This window comes from Emydura macquarii, unplaced genomic scaffold (genome assembly GCF_026122565.2).
Source record: "Emydura macquarii macquarii isolate MOO-44397 ecotype Brisbane River unplaced genomic scaffold, CSIRO-AGI_Emac_v2 contig_3278, whole genome shotgun sequence".
In the NCBI taxonomy this organism is placed as follows: Eukaryota; Metazoa; Chordata; order Testudines; family Chelidae; genus Emydura; species Emydura macquarii.
Genome location: NW_027133415.1, coordinates 159,668 through 180,048, shown reverse-complemented (window position 1 = coordinate 180,048; position 20,381 = coordinate 159,668). Strand labels below are relative to the sequence as shown.

The 20,381-nt window shown below is 44.5% G+C and overlaps 1 protein-coding gene and 1 long non-coding RNA gene across 3 annotated transcripts in view; one reads left to right on the top strand and one right to left on the bottom strand.

Moving 5' to 3' along the window:
* The window catches only part of LOC137142887 (uncharacterized), a 215,560-nt gene that overhangs the window by 74,098 nt on the left and 121,081 nt on the right, over window positions 1–20,381 (top strand). The gene's annotated exons all lie outside the window — the stretch shown is intronic.
* TACR1 (tachykinin receptor 1) overlaps window positions 1–20,381 on the bottom strand; it is a 51,544-nt gene that overhangs the window by 1,118 nt on the left and 30,045 nt on the right. Inside the window, exons 3-4 of the mRNA XM_067532360.1 lie at window positions 1,918–2,068; window positions 816–1,012 (exon numbers count right to left, since the gene is read on the bottom strand). Coding sequence (XP_067388461.1) covers window positions 816–1,012; window positions 1,918–2,068 — 348 coding nt within the window. The remainder of the gene's footprint in view (window positions 1–815; window positions 1,013–1,917; window positions 2,069–20,381) is intronic.

Genomic DNA, 20,381 nt, shown 5'->3' with positions numbered 1-20,381 from the left:
GTTCTCCCCCTTAACTTTTCTTGCTCCTCCTTGTCACTAGAAAAATAGGGGATAAGGAAGAGAAAGGGGGGGAACAACCAAGCACCCTTTCGCCCCAGGGTGAAAAATGGAAAGTTTGTTTCCTTTAAAGGGAAAAACAAATTGTCAAAATGTAAGTTTATTTCATTTTGAAAGTTTTCATTTAAAAAATACAATCTGACAGTCACCACAGTAATTTGATGCCATTTTTTATTGGAAAAGAAGTTGGATAAATCCCAGATCTAACAGGGATTTTCATTTGGCTAAGAAGAGGAGCGCCATTAAGCTTCACTAGGCTGGATCCCAGAGGAACTATAAGAAACATAAATTGGTGAGTCTGATCTACACTCTCTCTGCTGTCATCCTGTGGACAAGGGAAAACTGTGCTGGAAGGAGCTTGAAGTTTTTCTTTGACTTCAGCTGCCTAGAGCCTTTGAAAAGGTAGTCCCTGTTTTGCCTCCCCGCCCCGAGATGCTCGATACCTGCAGTTCCCATTGACTTCAGATGAAGACGTAGGTGCTCAGTACTTCAGAAAATCAGCCTCTTAATTTAGAAAACTGTAGCAGGGAGAAGCCCTAGTGTCATATTAATTTGATACACCCTGGCCGCTGGGAAATCTAATCAATGTGAGGAGTAATTTGGACAGCCACCCCTGATGTGTTGGCTCCCTACAACTCACCTGACCCCTCACACCACCATGTCTGTAATCCTCTTCTGCATCTGACCCATCCCCCAATCGCCCCTTCATTGCACTCAGTCAGTAGCCAAACCCGCAGGGGGTGATTGTCATAACTCACCGGTCATTGAGGCAGCAGTATATGATTGGGTTATACATGGTGGAGCTCATGGCCAGCCACATGATGGCTAAGTAGACCTGCTGGATAAACTTCTCCAGGTACCAAGCTGATTTGAAAAAACGCAGGAGGAAGTAGATGTGGTAGGGCAGCCAGCAGCCAGCGAATGTGCACACCACAACGATCATCATCTTCACCACCTGTACGAGAGCGAGACCCCGTTACAGCAGGCGTTCAGTCAACCCTTTACACTGCAACCCGTGAAAAAGGCATACCTAACCCACCTGACGCCAGTGGGAGTGAATGTGGGGGAGAATGGTGGGGCGGCCAGCCTGGGAAGAGAAGGCCTCTGTTTAACCACAGGAAAACAGCTGGAGCACAGGTTTCCTCTCTGCCTGGCCCATGTACTTCAACTCTGCCCTGGAGGGACCACCTCGAGGAGTAGGTAGTGGTCTCCTCCTCCGTTCAACCCTTGATCTTTCTATTGTGATTTTTCAGCCAGGGGAGCCAATTATTTTTGTTGTGAGAATGGTGGGGGTTTGGGATCTGTCTTGAGGAAATGGATTGAACCCAAGCATATTTCCTGCCCCCTTACCCCATATTAATGCTTCTGGCCACTCCTGTCTGGGCTGCATTTGAAATGATTGCTCTGTCCTGAGCAAGAACAAAAACCAATTATCTGAGCCATCCAGTCTCTCCCAATATAACCTAATCCTTAATTTGCGTTCGATCTCCATGCATTTAGTGCCGCCTTGCTAAAAATTTACCCCTCCTTTTTTTGGTGCTGGAGAGTTTGGGTATCTGGCTGGCTTCTTACAGGACCTGATTTTCAAAGGGGCTGAGCATCTGCAGCTCCTTGACTTCATCTGTGCTTGAAAGTCACAACGCTTTTGAAAATCAGGACCCTTGGTGTCAAGTTGTGCTCCCAAAAAAACCAAGGCACCACAAAGTTAGTGGCCACTTTTGAAAAGTTTGGCCACTGTCTGTTATGTTCCATTTAAAGAATGGCTGAGGGCGAGTAAATAACAAGAGACCCAAGTTTGTTCAATTGCCTTTGCACACCTGCTCCCCAATTATTCCGCCACGTGGCTGGAAAGCTGCTTACCTTGCGCTTGGCAGACATTTGCTCGTGGTAGCGATCCGAAGAATCGCCGGGTATCTCGCTAGCCCACAGAGTGATCCCAACCACCGTGTAGGCACATCCTATCACCAGGAGCGGCAGGAAGTAGATCAGCACGGTCACGCAGAAGTGATACCTGAAAGTGCGTCATGGTAAAATGCTGTTGAGCATGCAGGACAGGTGAGGGTCTGATTCTCAGATGTGCTGAGCACCAGCTGTTCTCATTGAGTGCAACTGGAGTTGTGGGTGCTCAGTACTTCTGCAAAGCCTGTTCCTTCGATTTCAGAAAAGCCTTTGACACCCTCGTGAGAAGGTGGCATGAAAAATGTTAGGGCTAGGTGAGAGGGTACAAGCACTTAGATAACTGAGTGACAGAAGATTGCAGGCTTAGCCAGAATCAAGTCAACTGTTGTGGTAGGAATTGTTGACATTTGGGGGGGCATTAGTTAAGCTAATGAGCTAACTACCTCAATCAGGGGAAGACCTGTAATTGGCAGGAACAGGAAATAAAGGGGGAGCGTAGAGGGTGATCTGGGTGTGGTAGAGCAAGCTAGCTGGAGTGCTTCTGTCTCATGCCTGTACTGTGTTGTGCACTGCCTGGAATCTAAGGTTAAAGAGAGAGGTGGGGGAAAGGAAGGGCGGTGTCTGTTGTGAGGAAGACACCACGCAAATGGGCCAGGCAGTGTGGCATGCCAGGTAGCTGAGGTTGCGCCCCGTGACAGGCTAGTTTAAAACTCCTTGTTTGCTTCCTCCACCTGTTGGATCTTTTCATAAACCTGGAAGGTGGCTGGGCTTTTCAAAAGGATTCGAGAGGATTAGGCTTGCAATTGACATTCGGAGCCCTTTTGATAATCCCAGCATAACTTGTTTGGAGTGCAGGCTGTCTCTGTACTTAATTTCTGTGCCCGGAGCCACTACCTGTGACCAGCTCTACAAATCGGTTCAGTCTCCAGAATCCAGCAATTTCTGTCCTCGGCTGCAGCTAATCTCAGGTCCGCCTGAAGTCTGTATATTGTTGTGACATCCAGCTGAGGGGTGACTCGGCCGAGCTGTTTCTAGACCTGCCGCTGCCGTTTTATTGACGAGAGATCTCATTATCCCCCCTGGCAAGCCATACAAAAAAAGTGCTTCACGCCCCCGCCAGCTGTCCATCAGGCAGTACCATCCCTGGTGGGAACACGCACACAGCCAGTCTGAATAAGCAGCTGTCCAGAAAGGAGATCTCCATCCCCGTGCATGCTATGATTCCTGCTGTAGAAATGCTACAAGGGGCAGCCCCAAGCAAAACTGGAGTTTTGCTGTCTGTCCTCATTCCCCATTGAAGCAATGCCACGTTCCTGGCTGAACTGAGCTGCTGTGTTTTTAGGTGACTGACATTAACACCTTTCCAAGAAAAAGGAAAAAAAGGTCTTCACAAACTGCGTTCTAATTGGACACAACTCTTTTTCCGAGAATCCTACATGGCTTTGAACCTTCCTCCATACATCATCTTCCTGAACCCCATTCCCCAACCCAGTCTACCAGGCCTCCCCTTTCATTTCTTAAAACTTGAATTGCTCAAAAACCGGAACGTCAATCCCACAGGCAATTCTGCTATTTTGAAATCTGGTTTTGTCCTGGATTGGGACACAGTCAAAATCTCAGATTATTTTTTTTTTTTGCGAAATGAAATATTCCAGAATGTTTTGCTTTGACCTGACCATGTTTCATTTTGATTTTTATAACGTACAAACTCAAAATGTAATGTGTACCATAAGTCGAAACAAAACATTTCATTAACTTCCCATGAGATTTTGATTAAAAAGATGTACGTTTTGATTTTTGTCTAATCAGCATTTTCAAACAGAAAACTGTTCCCTTGGGAAAACTTTTTGTCCAGCTCTACTTGAAATGTATCTCTTACAAAAAAGCCTATAAGTCCATTCCTCACCCAGCCTTTCCTACACAGATGTTAATCCATAGATGACATCAAAACACTGCACTTTCCGAATCTGAAATGTGTTTTAAAAACATGGCCCAGGCTTTGACTTAAACTCTTCCACACCTCTTGTTCAACTGAGGCTGGAAGAAGCACGCTATTGAGAGTCCAGCCATCTTGGAGGGACTGATCTAGTTATCAATTCACTTGCAACAAAACCCGGTGGTTTCTTTAGGCCAAACTTGGTATAAAGGGAAATAAAGACTGAGCTATAAGTGAACTCAATCTAGGGATAGGGTAAAGAAGGTAAAGAATAAATTTCTCACTTGAGTGCGCGTGTGGCATCCGTTGGGTGTTAGTGGGAGCCAGGCACAGGTATCTGTGGGGAGCATTTGGCTCTGTGGGTTGCCTTCAAGTCTCACCATGGTCAAACAGCAATCCTTTGGCAAAGCTAACGGAGCCGGAAGTGCCCACTCCCGGTCTCTTACTCTGACCACTGGTCTTTGTTCAGTTACTCGATGTGTGTCAGAAGAAAATCTGCTGAAGTCTAACTGGCTGTTTTAAAGTCCTTTTGAGGAAGGTGGTCAGATCCAAGGGTGATGAGCACAGTCTAAGACCTACACAGAATAGGCTAGAGGATCTCCACTGGCAGCCGGGGATTTAATCAAGGGGTAGGATTTCCCAGAGTGCCTAGATGGTTTAGAAGTGTAAGTCCCATTGAAAATGAATGAGATTTAGGCCCTTCTGAAACCAAGAGCCGTGTAATTCAGGGGCTTTGGGCCTATTCCAGGTTGATAAGTGTAATGGGTTTTTTAAAACCATACATTTAACAACTTCATCTAAAAACAAAAAAAGGTCCTCTGACTGCCATTTCGCTCCATCTTTTTCTAAAAGCACTGGATTTTTCCTGAAGGTACAGAAATGGGGACATAAAATGACCTACTCTACAAAATGTGGTGTATTTCTAGGTCACTCTTGCTCTGAAGGATTTCCAGGACGCCTTCCCCACCCCAATGCACCCCCAACTCTTCTATGTAGTAGGAATTCCGGGAAGGCAATATATCATGAAAGCAAATCTGCAAGCACCCTCTAGTGGCTGACAACTAATCCATGCAGCCCTGCACTGTGATCGTAGCCCTGGGTGAATACATTGAAAAGCCAGTGGAGTGCAGCGGCTGAGAGATGTGGTTGCATGTCTGAGTTTAGTACATCGTGGTAGCAAGTTGTAGTGGTCATGAACTAAGAATTCCCGGCTCTTTGGAATGAATGTGATCCCATGAACACTGTCCCTGAGACGAACAAGAATTTGTCATTGCTTTATGTAACCACGTAGTGGTTGGTCCCTACTATGTCCAAGTGCATCATTATTATAATTTATGCTACGCCCAGGGTCTAGTACAGCTGCCTGAAGAGATTGGCTTGGCAGCCATTTGAAAATGGATAGCGTGGCTGGATGCCACAGGTGGATCCATGTTTTTCTGGGGCTCTTATAGCTTGCAGGGACTATAGAATCTTTTCTGGTCGGTGATCTTTGTTTTTAATCTACCATACGGCCTGCTTCTCCGTGGCATTGCACAGGGAGTAAGTCATTCACACCCATGCAAGGAGGGTGTGAAAATTACTCTGCCCTAGATTCTGGCCCTGTGTCTGTGCAAACGGCTGCTGAGTTTTCTGCAGCTCGCTGTCAATCAAGGGGCGTGGCGTGCGCTGGTAATGGATCATGATTGCAGTCTGTAATCACTCAAATTCCATACCAGTGCGGTTAATTTCAGTGCCAGATGTTAGCTTGTACGTTCAGAATGAGTGTGTTTTACATAATGGAAAATGGTATGATTGAATAAAAGCACAGAGCAGTGAGCAAACCTCCCTGAGAGAGGAAGTCTTTCTTTCCCACATTCTTTTCCTCTTTTTAAGGAAGCTGTGAAACTTAAGTTCAGGAGAAGTTCTAGGATTCCATTCGTCCCGCATAAATCCATACAGGAGTTGAGCTACTGCTGATTCCTGCTGTCGGCATTGTAATTCATAACACATCTATGGCCATGCAGAACCTCACAGCAGCAATGATGATTGCATTCTCTCCCCTGGTGCAAAAGCACAGGGACTTACCATTTGAGCTCCAGGAGAATTTCTGGTATCAGCTGTATAGGACTATGTATGACACAGCTGATAGGTTGATCCTATCTAGTAGAGGGTGGTGGTATGCATACACTAGTCAGTCTATTACTGCAGTTGATTCCTCTGGGAAAAACTCATGTTTTCAGTAACGTAATCACCCTGAGATCAGTAATAAAGAGCTTCCGCTACTGAACATTGCAGGGATGGGAGAACCCAACTGAATAAACTAAAGCTCTGACCCAAGCTTGAGCCCAAGACTTAAATCAAACTGAAAATCTCCTCTTTAGTTTGAAAGTGTAATTTAGACTTTCAAGTTGTACTGCAGGGGTTTTGGCTGGACACACAAGTCAAGCTCTTTTGCTGAAGGAGCAGGATTCTTAGGGCCCAGGTTTCTGATACATATGCTTATGTTGGCAAATTAGACACTGGCTTTTTGTAACACTTGCGGTTTCCGTGTGCATTGCTGCCAGCAAAAATCTTGGTAGTATGTTCACTGACCAGGTGAGTTTGAGTGGCTGTAGGTGCTCAGGACCCACAACAAGCATCCAGCGCTGAGAATGGAATTCGCATCTGTGCAAAAGTCCATCACAAAGCTTAGCGGCTTGCACTGGCTGTCTACTCAGGTTAATTTCTCTTCCCCCCGAAAAGGGGCACAGGGCTTGGCTACACAGAGACTTAATGAGTGACAAGCTGGGGTTTCAATCTACAGTGCACTAACTTGCCATGTGCCAAGTGGCCGTATGGACCTTGGCTACCCTGCACAAAGAAATCCTCTAGTCCATTTCATTTGTGGCTGTCTCTGTTAAGACAAGCCCACAGTCGGTCAATGCAGGCTTGCTTAGAATGCAAAGACACCCCTGGCAATTGCTCTGCCCTAGTTGCCCAGTCTTAGCCGCTACATAAATGAATTAACACAACACAGATGAAGATGGTTTCTCAAACTTAGCCATGAACTCTGTTCTCTGGGATCCTGTGAGGGCTGTCAAACATCTATTACTTACATTTCAGGACATTAATGCTGATAGCAGCTAATTTTAAGTGTAATTAGAAGTGTAATGCAATTAGAACTTACTAATTAAGGTGGCATAGATATTTATGGAGACTTAACAGCACAGTTGACAATGTCAAGCCTCCACAACTTCAGATTACTTTCCTCCTTGTACTTTCCTATGGAGGAAAATTCATGCCATCATTTCAGAACTCACAGCTGGGAAGGTGTCGGGTTAAAATAAACAGTGACTGTATTAGCCAGCTGCCGTCTTGCTCATCATCTTCATTCTCGCCTTTCATTTACTGATGCCAAAGGCTTTGAACACATCCTGTGAGGTGCTGCCAATATTTTAGGGCGCTCCCATCCATGTGCTCTCCCATAACCAAGGAAGCAGGTGACACTGTTTGACAAACACATTTAAGGAGCAACCACTAGTTGCCCCATGACTGAGGTTGCAGCTAAATTTCTGTTTACAACTGAGTTTTGCATCCCCCTTGAAATACATATACTCTGATCAGCTTGAAAACTGGTTTGCCATTTCCAGACATGGGGTAGAGTTTGGGGTGCAAATCTAAGGCCATTTGATCATGGGACCCTCAGTGAGTATACACTGAAGTCATTGGAAATTTGGAGACTTGCACCAGCTGAGGGCACAGTTGCTACTATTGCATTGAATGTATCACTGCGTATGATCCTGACAATGTAAAAACCTCAAACTGTTCCTAAATAACAGTGACGGCGCAGGAGTGGACTAGCAAAGACAGTGCTGTACAAACTGAGCCTGTTTCTGTGAGGGAATGAAATGAACAGGAAAGAGCAGAAGGGAGCGGATGCAAATCATTTTTTGTTGGTTAAAAAGACTCAGGCTAGCATCTTGATTCAGAGTGTGCTGATTCTGGACATGCAAAGCATTAGCCAGGGTTAATCAACTCTCCCAGCTGGTCACTAGCTCTCAGTAGATGCCTTCTGCTTTGATTGATTGTGTTAATGTTTAATGGAGAGTCATGCAAATCAAGTGTGCAAGGATTCAACTGAACTGGCAATGGATAAAGTAAAGCAGATACTTGTCATTATGTGCTCATCCAAGCCTTTTCAAATCTGTTTTTGATCAGCCCATTGTAGCGAGGCAGAGCATGTGGTTTGCTTTTTTTAGTGCAACACTCCTGCAGATCCATTCTTGTGTTCTTATCACATGCATTAATTCAAAACTGTATCCCTTCACACTCCACTCCATAGATGATATCTTTCTGCCAAATACTAATTTCTCATTGTCTCTAGTCACTGGATCCCTAGGTTCTGTTCCTGCTTATGAGTTACATGGCCTTAGACAGTTCACTTAGGGCAAATTTTCTTCCCAGCATTCAGCCTGGATGAAATTCACCCCTGTGCAGAGGACCATGAGGGCATAAACAGTGAATAGTGTGAACAGTGAATAGTTTGGCCACACTGGAAAAACTTGAAACATTTTGGAAATGTCGATACAAAAAGGTTTTGGTTTTGATGCAACCAAAAATTTTAGTTTTTGATTTTGGGCGTTTGGCAAATACGAAGGAGGAGTAGATGCACAAAATGATGGGGAGAGGCAGAGGCTTTTGTTAACTTTTAGCATAGTAGTTACAGTACTCACTGGGGTGTGGGAGACCTTGATTAGCTTCAATTCACCCGTCTATCTGCTGATGAGACAGGATTTGAACTTGAGTTTTTCACATCCTAAGGGTAACCCATAGCCTCCTGGTGTCAGTCTTTCTAGTTGAAGCTGTTCCATTGTTTATATATGACTAAATAGTCATTCGAGTAGGGACTTGAACTTGCCACAGCCAAAGTGAGTGCCCTAACCACTAGGCTACAGAGTCATTCTCCCTCTTGTTTCCTGGTCCAATGGCTATTCAGTGTTGTCATGGGTGAGTATGAACGACCGAGCATGAGATTGACTGTGGTTTGGTCACGCTCAAGAATCGTGGGAGCCCCACGTTCAAACCTCTTCACATCTGGCAGAGTGGGGGAAATTGAACCCGCCCCTCCACATCCTAAGTGAGCACCCAAACCATTGGGCTAAAGTTTATAAGGGAGATTTCCACCTCCACCCTGTTTTGTGAATCTAGTTCTGCTTTGCTTTTGCCAAAATTGAAATGAAGAAATTTCGGTCAGGTTTCAACCCAACTAAAAATGTTGATTTTTTTTTTTTTTTTCAAAATTGTCAGCAAATTAAAATGCCCCTTATTCACCCCGCTCTGTAAATGACGTTATGAAGACCGTTCATTGCAGCTTGATTTTTTTTTCCATAGACCAAAAGTTGGTTTATGTTGAGAACCACAGACGTTAAGTTAGGGTTTACAGGAGCCAGTCGGGGGCTGTAGCTTGTGATGCTGTTTGTGAGCTCCGGGGGAAGGTGGGTAAGTGGTGAGACTTGGAGAATGATGTGATACAGGCAACAGAGGGATATATCCAGCATGAGGGAAGGCAGGCTGGGGAGGACAGCCATCTTTTTCTCTCCATTCCCGTTCAGGTTCCAGCTAGTTAATTCCATCCCCAGCCAACAATGTCAAGTGTCCAAGTTGCAGACACCACCCTCATGGATGGCAACCTGACCATTTAGTCTCAGCAGAGAATCCTTAGCAACCAGGTCTGAGTTAAAGCAGAGGGGCGAGGGTGATGAGTAGTACTGCAGGCCGCAAAGCAGTAAGCCGTGCATCTTTTGTCAACACAGAAACTAAAAAATACACGGACAAGTGCAAGGGAACTCATGATCATCATGAGGAAATAGGGTAATGTGCAAAGATAAGAGGGATTTCAGTTACAGTACTTGACCGTCTTCATTGTTCCAGTAAAAGTCCTACCAAAAAAGCCCACAGTGGCCTTCCAGTGGATCTTCAAGCCCATCTCTTTATATGTGCACAGGCAAGCATGCAGATTCCATTTCAGCCGCTTAGTGTTTTATTTAGCCACTGCTAGCAATTAACATGGGACTCATTCTATATTGCTATTTAAAAATTATAGCAAATGGGACAGCATGTGCATTGACGGACTATTATTCCAGAGCTCTATTCATAAGAGAAGAATTACTCAGTTCACTTGAGAGTGAGCACGTATGCTTGCTTTCATTCTCTTCTTCCTTTCTTTCAAATTTTAAGCCTGGCTGAATTAGGTGGGTTGAAAAAAAAACCAGTTGTTTACAATGGATTTGAGATCCACAGAAGGGAGTTGCTTTTTGTTTACCCAGGAATTGCATTGTGATGGCTTTATAGAGTGCACATGATGCACAGATATGAATTTTCATTCATAAAAGGGCCAGCTTTAGCCATTCTTAGCTGTTATCTCAGGATGCAGCTATCTTGAAAGGCACAAACAAATCCTAGTTGCTGTTTTTTAAGAAGACTGTTGTGACGTCCGCCTTTTTGGCTGACGCACTGGGGATTGAACCAGGGACCTTTGCAGCTAAAAGCCCGAGTTGAAGTGCTAAGGCTCTGCAGCTGGTTTGCACAGAGGTGTTTTGGGGTCCGGGACAAAATCTGCAATTGAGGCCTTCCCTCCTTCCAAAAATTATCACTGAGGGGAGGTGGCGGAGCGGCTTGTGGGTTGGAAAATGAGCCCGCCCTGCACCCATCCCACAGTGGCGGCTCCTGTCCCATAGGGCTGGGTCCAGCTCCCCTTTCCAGGTGTTGTGACCTGATTTGCAGGGTAACAGCTCCATTCAGGTTTGGCCCAGCTGCCCCTCCACCATGGCTATAGATAGAGCCAGGCCTACATTTTTAGAATTAAAGCCGAGAGTTTAGGTGGCTTGCTTTTTGGGTGCTTACCTTGAGATGGGCCCAATTTTCCAGAGAGGTGAGCATCCACCCTCTGCGAATCAGGGCCCTTTTAAGGTGTCTGAAGTAGAGCGTGCGGAAACCGTGCCAGTCAAAATCACTAGTCGCCTTCGGAACTGTAGGCCCCGGACTTTGAGTCAAGCTCAGCTTTCCATGGCCACTGCGCTAGACCCTCAATGAGAGAGGTGTGCATTCCCCCTCCCTCCACTTCCAGAAGATTTGGTTCTCCACAGCAGAGACCACCCCCCCCCCCCCCCACCCCCAACCTCTTGAACTGGCCCAGTTCAATCTCCTGAGCAAGGCTGAGACTGCAGCTGGGCGGGAAGGGGATTTCCTGTCCTGTGAAAGTTTTTTTTTCCCAAGATTTAAAAAAAATTTCCATTCTGCACCGGGATGAAACTGGGACCTTTTCATGAAAAACCCAGGGGCTAGGGAAGGAGAGGAAACCACCACCCTCTCTTATATCTCAGGGCAGTGCAGTAACCACTGGTTTATAGAATCAGCTTCTCTTGTGCTATGACCCAAAGAATATTGAATCTACCCTAAGGCAGCTTTGTTTCAAAAAGAATCAGTCGAGGACTCTTACAAAGACGATAAGAGATGCTTGATGTGGCAGCTTTGAACAGAAGCTATTTTGCAGCTCCGAGTATGGACAGAGACTGCCTGTTGTCTTTAGGCATCTTTGACAGCCTACCTGTGAGAGGTACAGAAAACATGGTGCGTGCATGTTGCACTGCACCCTGAAATAGCCACAGAGGGCTTAATTCAGAATCAGGCCCACACCTATGACAGCTCTCTGCTGTCACGGACTTTGCTGGAATTAGCAAATGCTGAGGATTTGCAGAATTGTGCCCTTAAGAGATGAGATATTCTCTTAGCTGTATTACAGGAGCAATGAGAAGGTCCTGAATGGGATGAAGTGGTGGGTGCATCCACATAAGAGCTATGAGAAGCCCACACTGTAAGTAGACAAGACAGACACTAATAATTTTTAAAGTTCCACTACCCATTTCCTTAACTTTCCCATCATCCAGATGCCACAACCAGAAAAGGATTTGCACCTATGTCGGTTTTAGGTCAGGTAAAATCTTAAAGGAAAATTTCACACACTAAAGGCTAAATTGTTAAAAAGGGCTTTTAAAATGGGCCGGCAGAATCTGCGGCACAAATGGACAACTGAGTGGCATGCAGACTTTGGGTTTGCCTTTTGAGAATGTGCCCCTCAAATTCTTCTTTCCTGGTCAGAGCATCAACAAATCACAAGCTGAATACAGATGTAACTCGGCAGTAATGGGCCAGGATCTTGCCTTACCTTCGTGCTCTCAATCAGGAGTTAATCTATAGAAGTCATAGGAGTTACAACCATAAATCAGGTGCCAGGGGAAAATCAATATCTTTAAAAATGGATATTAAACTTACAGAAGTGCAGAGAGGTGAAAACAAAATAACAAGAGCAGCAAGAGAACGTCACTTCACCAGCTAGTCTGGCATTCAGATGACTTCAGGAAGAATCTGTTTCTTTATTTTGCAAATGAAAGAAAAATAAGCTTATTTCACTTGGCAGTCAAGTGTGACCACCTTTCCCTTCTCCTAAATTAAAAGCATTGAATCAGCAGCTAATGAAATTGGAATAGATTAAACCTCCGTTTAAGAACAAAGACAGCTGCGTATTATGATTTGTTAGCAATGGTAAGATTAAGTAGATACCAAAATGATGTTAATTTACAGCAGCCTACACAGGTATGGTATTTTATCCTAACGAGAGGGCCTTTTAACTTCCTTAAGGAAGAGGTTGATATTTAATATCTCAGTATCACTTATAGCCGGACAGAGTAGTCTAATAACTGAAGCAAGGGACTTTGAGTCAGGGCTTTTGGATTCCATTGCCAGCTCTGCCATTTACTTAAAATGATCTTGGTCAAGTCGTTTAACTCTCTGCGCTAGACCCTTGCAACCCAGCCCCAACCCAATTACAAGTGTCGGGTTTGGGTTGGCCCTGAAAGCAATCTGACCCTCTAGGGCTTGGCTTGGGCAGTCTCTGATCCACTCCTCCTGCCTGTGGGGTCAGCCGGGTGGTGGCTGGATGTCCCAATTCAGCCAGGCTGCTGTCATCACACTGTTATATGTGCGGTGGAGCACAGCGTCTTTCCTGGTGCAGCGAGATGGCAGGAGCAGGGCATGTAGCCACCACACCGCTGACTCCACAAACAGGAAGTAGCCAGAGCAGGGTTGTGGGCATGGGGTGTAGGGATTGGGAAGCCCCTACCAGGCCAGGACACAAAGACATGGCAGCGATGACACAGATTCCAGGGCAAGTGTCTGATTCGAGTGGGACTTGAAATGACTTGACTCTCAGGCTCAGGTTGGGTTTTTGTTGGCTGTGGGCTAGTTGGATTTGAGTTGGGCTTTAAAATGAGGCGCGACCTGACCTCCAGTCTGTGCTTTTGTTCATATGTATCGAGGTTAGTTGTTATAACTACTTCACCTCACTGTGGTAGTCAGGCTTTTATTAGTCTTATTAAATCACGTCTGAGAAATGCTCTGATCTTTTAGGTTTTTTGTAAGTGTGAAGACTAGATTGAACTGGCTAGTGTGCATGTGCTCCCTTACCCTATACTGGATGGAATTAGAACTGTTCACCTGTGTGTCATAGGTCCTGTACTCCTAGCAGCTCACTGAGAGATTCTCCTTTAGCTCAAGTGGTAGACTCATGCTCTTTTGGATTAGCAGGATCCAAATTCTATCCTCAATGCCTTGAAGTTCCAAGTGGCCCTGGTTTGTAGCTTAGTGATAGGTGCCAAGGTTTGTTATGCTGCTGTTAGGATTGTTCAGGTTTAGTTATCTTCCCAAATAAGGTATCTCCTTAGATAAAGAAGATGTTTCCTTTCGTGATCCACGTCCTCCCATGAAGTACATATTACCCATTTGCTCTGTCTCTGTCAATGTTTCAATGAGCTTTTCTTACCTGTCATCTTTAATTGTCCTAACCTTTGTGAGTTGTGTGCATTGGTTCATTCATTTTTCTGCCAAGAGATGGGATATCAAATGCCAAACGGGATGATAAATATCACCAAATATAAGGGAACAAAACCAAAAGAAAAATAGATTCATAAAGCCAGAACGGATTGCTGTGATCCTCTAATCTGACTTCCTGCATAACACGGGCAATAGACCATCTATGAATTAATTCCTTTTGGAACTAGAGCATATCTTCTAGAGAAACGTCATCCTGTTTAAAACTGGCACAACAGTCGCTTTCTTCCCATCTTCTGGAACTTCCCCAGAGTTCCAAGCTGTATTGAAAATCACACTAATGGTCCAAAGTGCTCCTCGGCCAGATCTTCTAAAACTCTCAGATGCTGATTTTAAAATGTCTGACTTTAGTAACTGCTGTTTAACTTCCTCCTGCATTACGTCGGAGATGAATAGGGCCTTACAGAAGCTTGGTCCTGCAAACTCACGGACATAAGTAGTCCCACTGAACTTAATGGGATTTCTCCTTTGAGTGAACGCCTGTAAGAAAGTCTTTGCAGGACTATATCCTAAGAGTCTATGCTGTAGAATAGTTCTGGCTAGAATTAAGTTGCCTTGCGAGCTGATTTCCCTTTCTCAGAATGTACAAAGCCAAGCAACAAGAAAAATGACTATTAATGGGGGGGTTAGATGATAAACTAGATCATTTAATTTAAAGCAAATAACTTATTGATTTTGAGAGCCTTCTTTGTGTGCGTGGTATATAACTACGGTTCATGCGTGCTTGCAATTATCCTAACAAACACACCATGAAATTTAACTGTTCATGTTGTGCGTGGCTACGTACAGCCACTGGCCAATGCCACCTGTGGCAGAATAGAGGTGCACTGACAAAGATGCTCTGTGGCTTATGGCAGGAAGATAGTGTACCCAAACAGCGAGCCCCAGCCCAAAGTCTGTTTAGCTGGATTTGTCCTCGAAATGGTTTCTGAGAAATGAAAACGGTCAGTCACAAAGGGCCAAGTTTAGTCCTGCTGTAACTCTGCTGTCTGGCGGGGAGAGTGTGCTTCCAACGCAAGGCATGGGATAGCTCTTCGGTTTTGATGATTATTTCAGTTTCTTCTATAATGGTTACAACAAGGTAACCCTCATCTTGGTGAACAGATGACTCCTGCTTGCGGGGGGGAGAGGACCACATGGCATTCCACTTAAGCACCCTTTTTGGGCCCCAAAAGACCGAAGCATGATTCAAGAATACTGTGTAGACACGGTTCGGTGCCGTGTACAGGACAAGACTAAATCTGGGCCTTATGATCAGAAGTGAGTGCTCCAGCATGGCGGTACGAGAGATCTGTCCCCTACCTGTCTTGCCTCTGTCTTTCTGTCTCTCCCTCTTTTCCCCATTTCCAGCTTTCTGCCTATTATCCCTGCCATGGGACTGCAAACATGCCAGCTGGGACAGCATTTCCTTCCTTAAATAAACCCAAGTCATTCCGGGGCCAGCCTGGGTGTCAGTGAGGCATTTGACACCAGCCCAGCCACCTGCCTCATCAAAGTTATTTTAGGAAAAGCAAAACAGTGTCCGGAATTAACGCTGGCTTCCATTACTAGAATTGGGATCCACAGGTCTTGCAGCCTGCCAAAGTTCAATAGCAAGGGACACAAGATGGTCACAGTGCAGGGAACTTAAAACAACAGGGGATGAATGGCCCTGATTCTTTTGCTTCGTTATTTCAGATACACACCACTATAACTGCAATGATTTCCTATGGAGAATTAGGTTCGGTATCTTTAACCTGTGCAAACAATGTTTTAAATGAGATCCATTCACTGATGTGTCAACATCTCTGCAATTGCGACAGGTATGTGTGGAACTAAGGAGACTAGGTTCCAGCAGGACACGTGCTCTTTTGCTCTGAGGGTTGTGCGCAGCTGCAAATTGCTTTGCAATCCTACAGATGGCTCATGCAAGCAAGTGGAGCATTTGGCCAACATCAGTCAATAAATTAGTATTAGTCATTTAGTGCGTCCCTGTAGGAGGTAGGTTTTAGGTCCATTTTATACATACATGAACTAACAAAAGAGGAACCATACTCAAAGCTGGTGCCTATTTATTCATGTTTATAGAAGGATGTCTCCAGTTACACAAGGTTGCAGAATAATAATTCTAATTATACAGGTATCAAAACTGAACAGTGCACAATTACACAACCAGACCTTCCAATGCAGGGGGGGGAGGGGGTGGAAGAGTGAATAACATTGGAATAACTTACCAAGGGTGTATTGTATTTTGATTTTCCTTCACTGAAATATTTTAATTACATCAAGATTTGCTGTTTTCCTGAAAGATCTCTTGTTCAAACAGAAATTATTTCAGGGAAGTCTTATGACTTGTGTTATACAAGAGTCGTTCTATATGGGTCCTTCTGGCCTTTGAATCAGAGACACGCAAAACTGTCTTCCAAGGGCAGGTGCTGAAATCCTCACTTCATCTCTGTGCTCCTCCATAATCCTTCTATTCCCCAACCCTTTGTCTGGGCCTCTCTTTAGATTAGAAACTCACTCTCACAAAGTGTCCATACGGCACCTAGCACAATGGGGCCCAGATCTCAGCTGGGGGAAGGGGCAGCTAGCACATTCAGAAGGAACAGTAGCACAACGATGGCCCATTGGTTCCCTGGATGGTTGTGGTGGTGAAGGACTCTGGCTACACCAGGGCAGCCCAGGGATTCCCTCCCTGCACTTCTCCTAGTCCTTAAGGGTTACTCCTTTCAAAGGTGTAACACATGCAGGCACAGCCACTCAGGCAGGACATGTCCTTCCCTTTCTTAGCGCTGTCCAGGCTAATCAGAGCCACTGTTAAGCCCCATAGTCTTCACCATTCGCCACTAGGGATGGGCATAGCGTTTTGGGTTGAGAACCAGCCTGAAGGCAGGGATAACTGAACACATTCACCCGATGCTAATTTAAGGACAAACCCAGAGAAGTCTGGGCCCTGCTTCTCCTTAATAAGTTGTCTTGTATTTTCTGCCATATCAACCCTAGCTATTTCACCACAGAACTGATAGAAAAATGTGACACTTTCGCAAAGCATCATCAGTTTCCTAAGAGCCTCAGTGAAGAGCCTAGGATTTAAACAGGGTTGATCACAATGCAAGATGAAACCACTCTGCCCATTGTACCCAGAGGCTTACAGTTCTTAGCTGGATATTTTTCTTCAGCTGACGAGATGCTCGACAGCCATCAAGAGTGGCAGAGCACCTGGGATGAATTCTAAACAGGATCATGAAGGCGTTTGTCTGAAAGAAGTAGTGGGGAGAATGGATTTAGTTATCCCCTGAAGAAGATGCTCAAATTTTCCCAGGGAAACAGCATTGAAAAGCAGCACAAGCTTGTGCTCCAGAAGCTGGGACTGAACACCAAGGGATGGATGACTCGATAAATTGCCCTGTTCTGTTTTCTCTGAAGCATCTGGGACTGGTCAGAGCTATGCTTCATTTATTTTTCTGCATGATCTGTACATGGAGGCCACACGTAATTGCAGCCGTCCAAGACAATGCAGCCAAACTTCCCCAAACTTTTCACTGTCAGGAATCTGGAGATTATGATGTGTAGGGAGCTGTATGTGTAATACAGTCTGTGCAATAGCAATAATATAGATGTTAGCACTTATTGCACATCAGGAGACTATCCTGCTTCACACTGGTGGTTCTCAAATCATTTAGTAAGTCAAATAGCATGAGACAGTGCTGTCAGTAGATAGGGCACTCAGCTGGGAGTCAGGAAACTTGGATTCTAGCCCCAGCTCTGCCACTGACTTGCTGTGTCACCTTTGGCAAGTCACTTTGCCTCCCACCCTTTCTGTTCTCGGCAGTGACTGTCTCACTATGTGTTTGCATAGTGCCTAGCACAGTGGGGCCTAACTCCGGTCTCTAGGTGCATCATACAAATAATTAATACTAATTATCTGTACCTTCCAACATTTTGAAATTCCCCAGTCACTATAATTGACTAGAACATCTCTATTATTAATTCCTAGCTGGTCTCTGATTTGGGACCCTGCACCAGGATTTGATCCCTTTAAATGGATTTTAAAGAAACTTTGCTTTTGGCTTCAGCCCACCAAGCACTTTGTTAATGAGATTCACAACGTGAGCCCGAAGTGATCAGCCCTTAGGGTTTTAGATGGTTAATGTCTTTTTGAACTCGTGACATTTTACTCACCATATGACAAGCTTCTACAGAAGGGAAGTGAAACAGTCAGCCTCCCTGACATCAAAGGGCAAAACAAAAGGCTGTAATGCTATCAAAACAGTGGGGTAACCCAGAACCTTTAGAAATGCTAGAAATAATTAGATGGAACCTCAGCGGGAAGAAAATATATTCATGCTAGAAGAACTTGTGCCAGATAATTCATCTGCCAGTCTTGCTCATGCTTTATAATATATATGTAAATAGAGAGCACCTGGTGGTATGGTGTTAAAAACGGTTTTATTGGCATGAATGCGGGATGGTTATGTTACTCACTCACAGGTGGCTTTGATGAGAATTAAGGAGGCATTCTGGAGCTCCCCATCTGACACTGTGGTCTAAAGAGCTAATACGATCCTGGAGTGTATAAACAGGGGAATCTTGAGTAGGAGCAGAAAGATTATTTTACTTCTGTATTTGGCACTGGTGCCGACCACTGCTGGAATACTGTGTCTAGTTCTGGTGTCTGCAGTTTAAGAAGGGTGTTGATTAAATTGAAGAGGGTTCAGAAAAGACCCATGAGAATGTTTAAAGGATTAGAAAACATCCCTTATAGTGGAAGACTCAAAGAGCTGAGTCTATTTAGCGTAACAAAAAGAAGGTTAAGGAGTGGTTTGATTAGTCTCTTAGTGGACTACATGTGGAACAAGTATTTGATAATGGGTTCTTTAGTCTAGCAGAGAAAGGTATAACACGATCCAATGGCTGGAAGTTGAAACTAGACAAATTGACTAGAAATAAGGTGTAAATTTTTAACAGTGAGAGCAATGAACCCTTGGAACCATTTACGGAAGGTCTTGGTGGATTCTCCGTCAGTGACCACTTTTAAATCAAGAGGGGATGTACTTCTAAAAGATCAGCTCTAGGAATTAGTTTGAGGAAGGTCTATGGCCTGTGTCTTACAGATGGTCAGACTAGATAATCACAGTGGTCCCTTCTGGCCTTGAGTCTGTCACTCTGCAAGACTGGACCCAAGGATGGGACAGCGGAAGGCTGCAGGGTTGGTGGTTTGGAAATAGATCGCTCAAGCCTTGTGGAAAATTCCTACAGAATTTCCTTTCTCTAGGTTTGTTATCCATCGCGGAGAATTTGAGAGGATCCTATCTCTGCTATAAAATGTTACAGGATGGTTCAAAACACTTTGGGAAAGGATCTCATTTTCTACTGACTCCCAGTCTTTTCAGAGAAGTTTTTAATATAAACTTTTTGGTTTTCATCGACAGGACTTGTTTTATAAGCAAAGCATTCCTGACCTAGATCTTTTAAGTGTCCTATGAATCTGAATTTCTGTGAGCTTAGGTTCAGCAGGTTCTAAGCCCTACATGGCAAGGTCATAATGCCTAAAGAGCATCCTTGAAGAGTCCCATGCACTCCAAGGGAGCACATTCCAGGTACAAGACGAGAGACGATCCGGTATATTGGGGAAGTGGCTGGTGTTGCTGCATAATCATGGACACAAGCTGGAAGGGAACTTGTCAGTCAGCCAGTCCCTCCCACCCAGCCAACGCAGAACTGTTCTGTACAGCACTGTATGGTATTAGGTGCTTTGCCAAGTATGCCTGTCGTTCTTTGTGTAGCTTTCCCACAGTCTAATATTCCTCATGAATAATGACAAGGAAGTATTTTCTTTTCCTAACTTCATGCCAGTACTCCTAGCTTTCTGCCTACCCCAACCAATTCTTTTACTGCCTCAGTATTTACTTGCAGCTGGTTCTCACTATCTCTCCTGAAATCCAGACCCTTAATAATTTTTGTTACAAGTCCCTGAATTCCCTGCATTTTATCAATCTTTCCGATATAGCTCTATTTTGCCATTTCATTCTGCAATTGTACTTGCTCTGACGTGTTTTAAGAGACAATACCTATGAAAGCTGCCTTACAAAATAAAGCTGTATTAAACTACATACATAAATAATACCCTAAGAGCAATGCAGAATACATCTGCATCTGTAGAGACAGAATATCATGTCCTATCATCCCTTCAATGAAGTTTCCATCAAGAACTAGCTTTAAAGAACAGAAAGCAGCCAAGCACAGCAATGGCTCTGGTGTAACATTTTGATCATCCGTAGTACCACGTCCAATTTAATTTATATTTCCATGTATTCCAAGATGACAGGCAATTGGATTTAGTTACCTAGGGACCTTACGCTGAACAGCTCCTTATTCTACAAATGCAATCAACGGGAGAACCTTATTTGCATTGAATAGCACTTACTTATGAGTTATCGGAATCTGGTCACCAGTCATCTGTGTTGGTTTTATTTATTTTTGTTTTTATCTTCATTTACTAGATCATTCTTCGTCAAATATTTTCCAACAGAATTTTTCCATTGGAAGATGCTGCTCTGTCTAAATGTGCAATGGGAATGTGTCAATTCCAGTGAAATTTTGT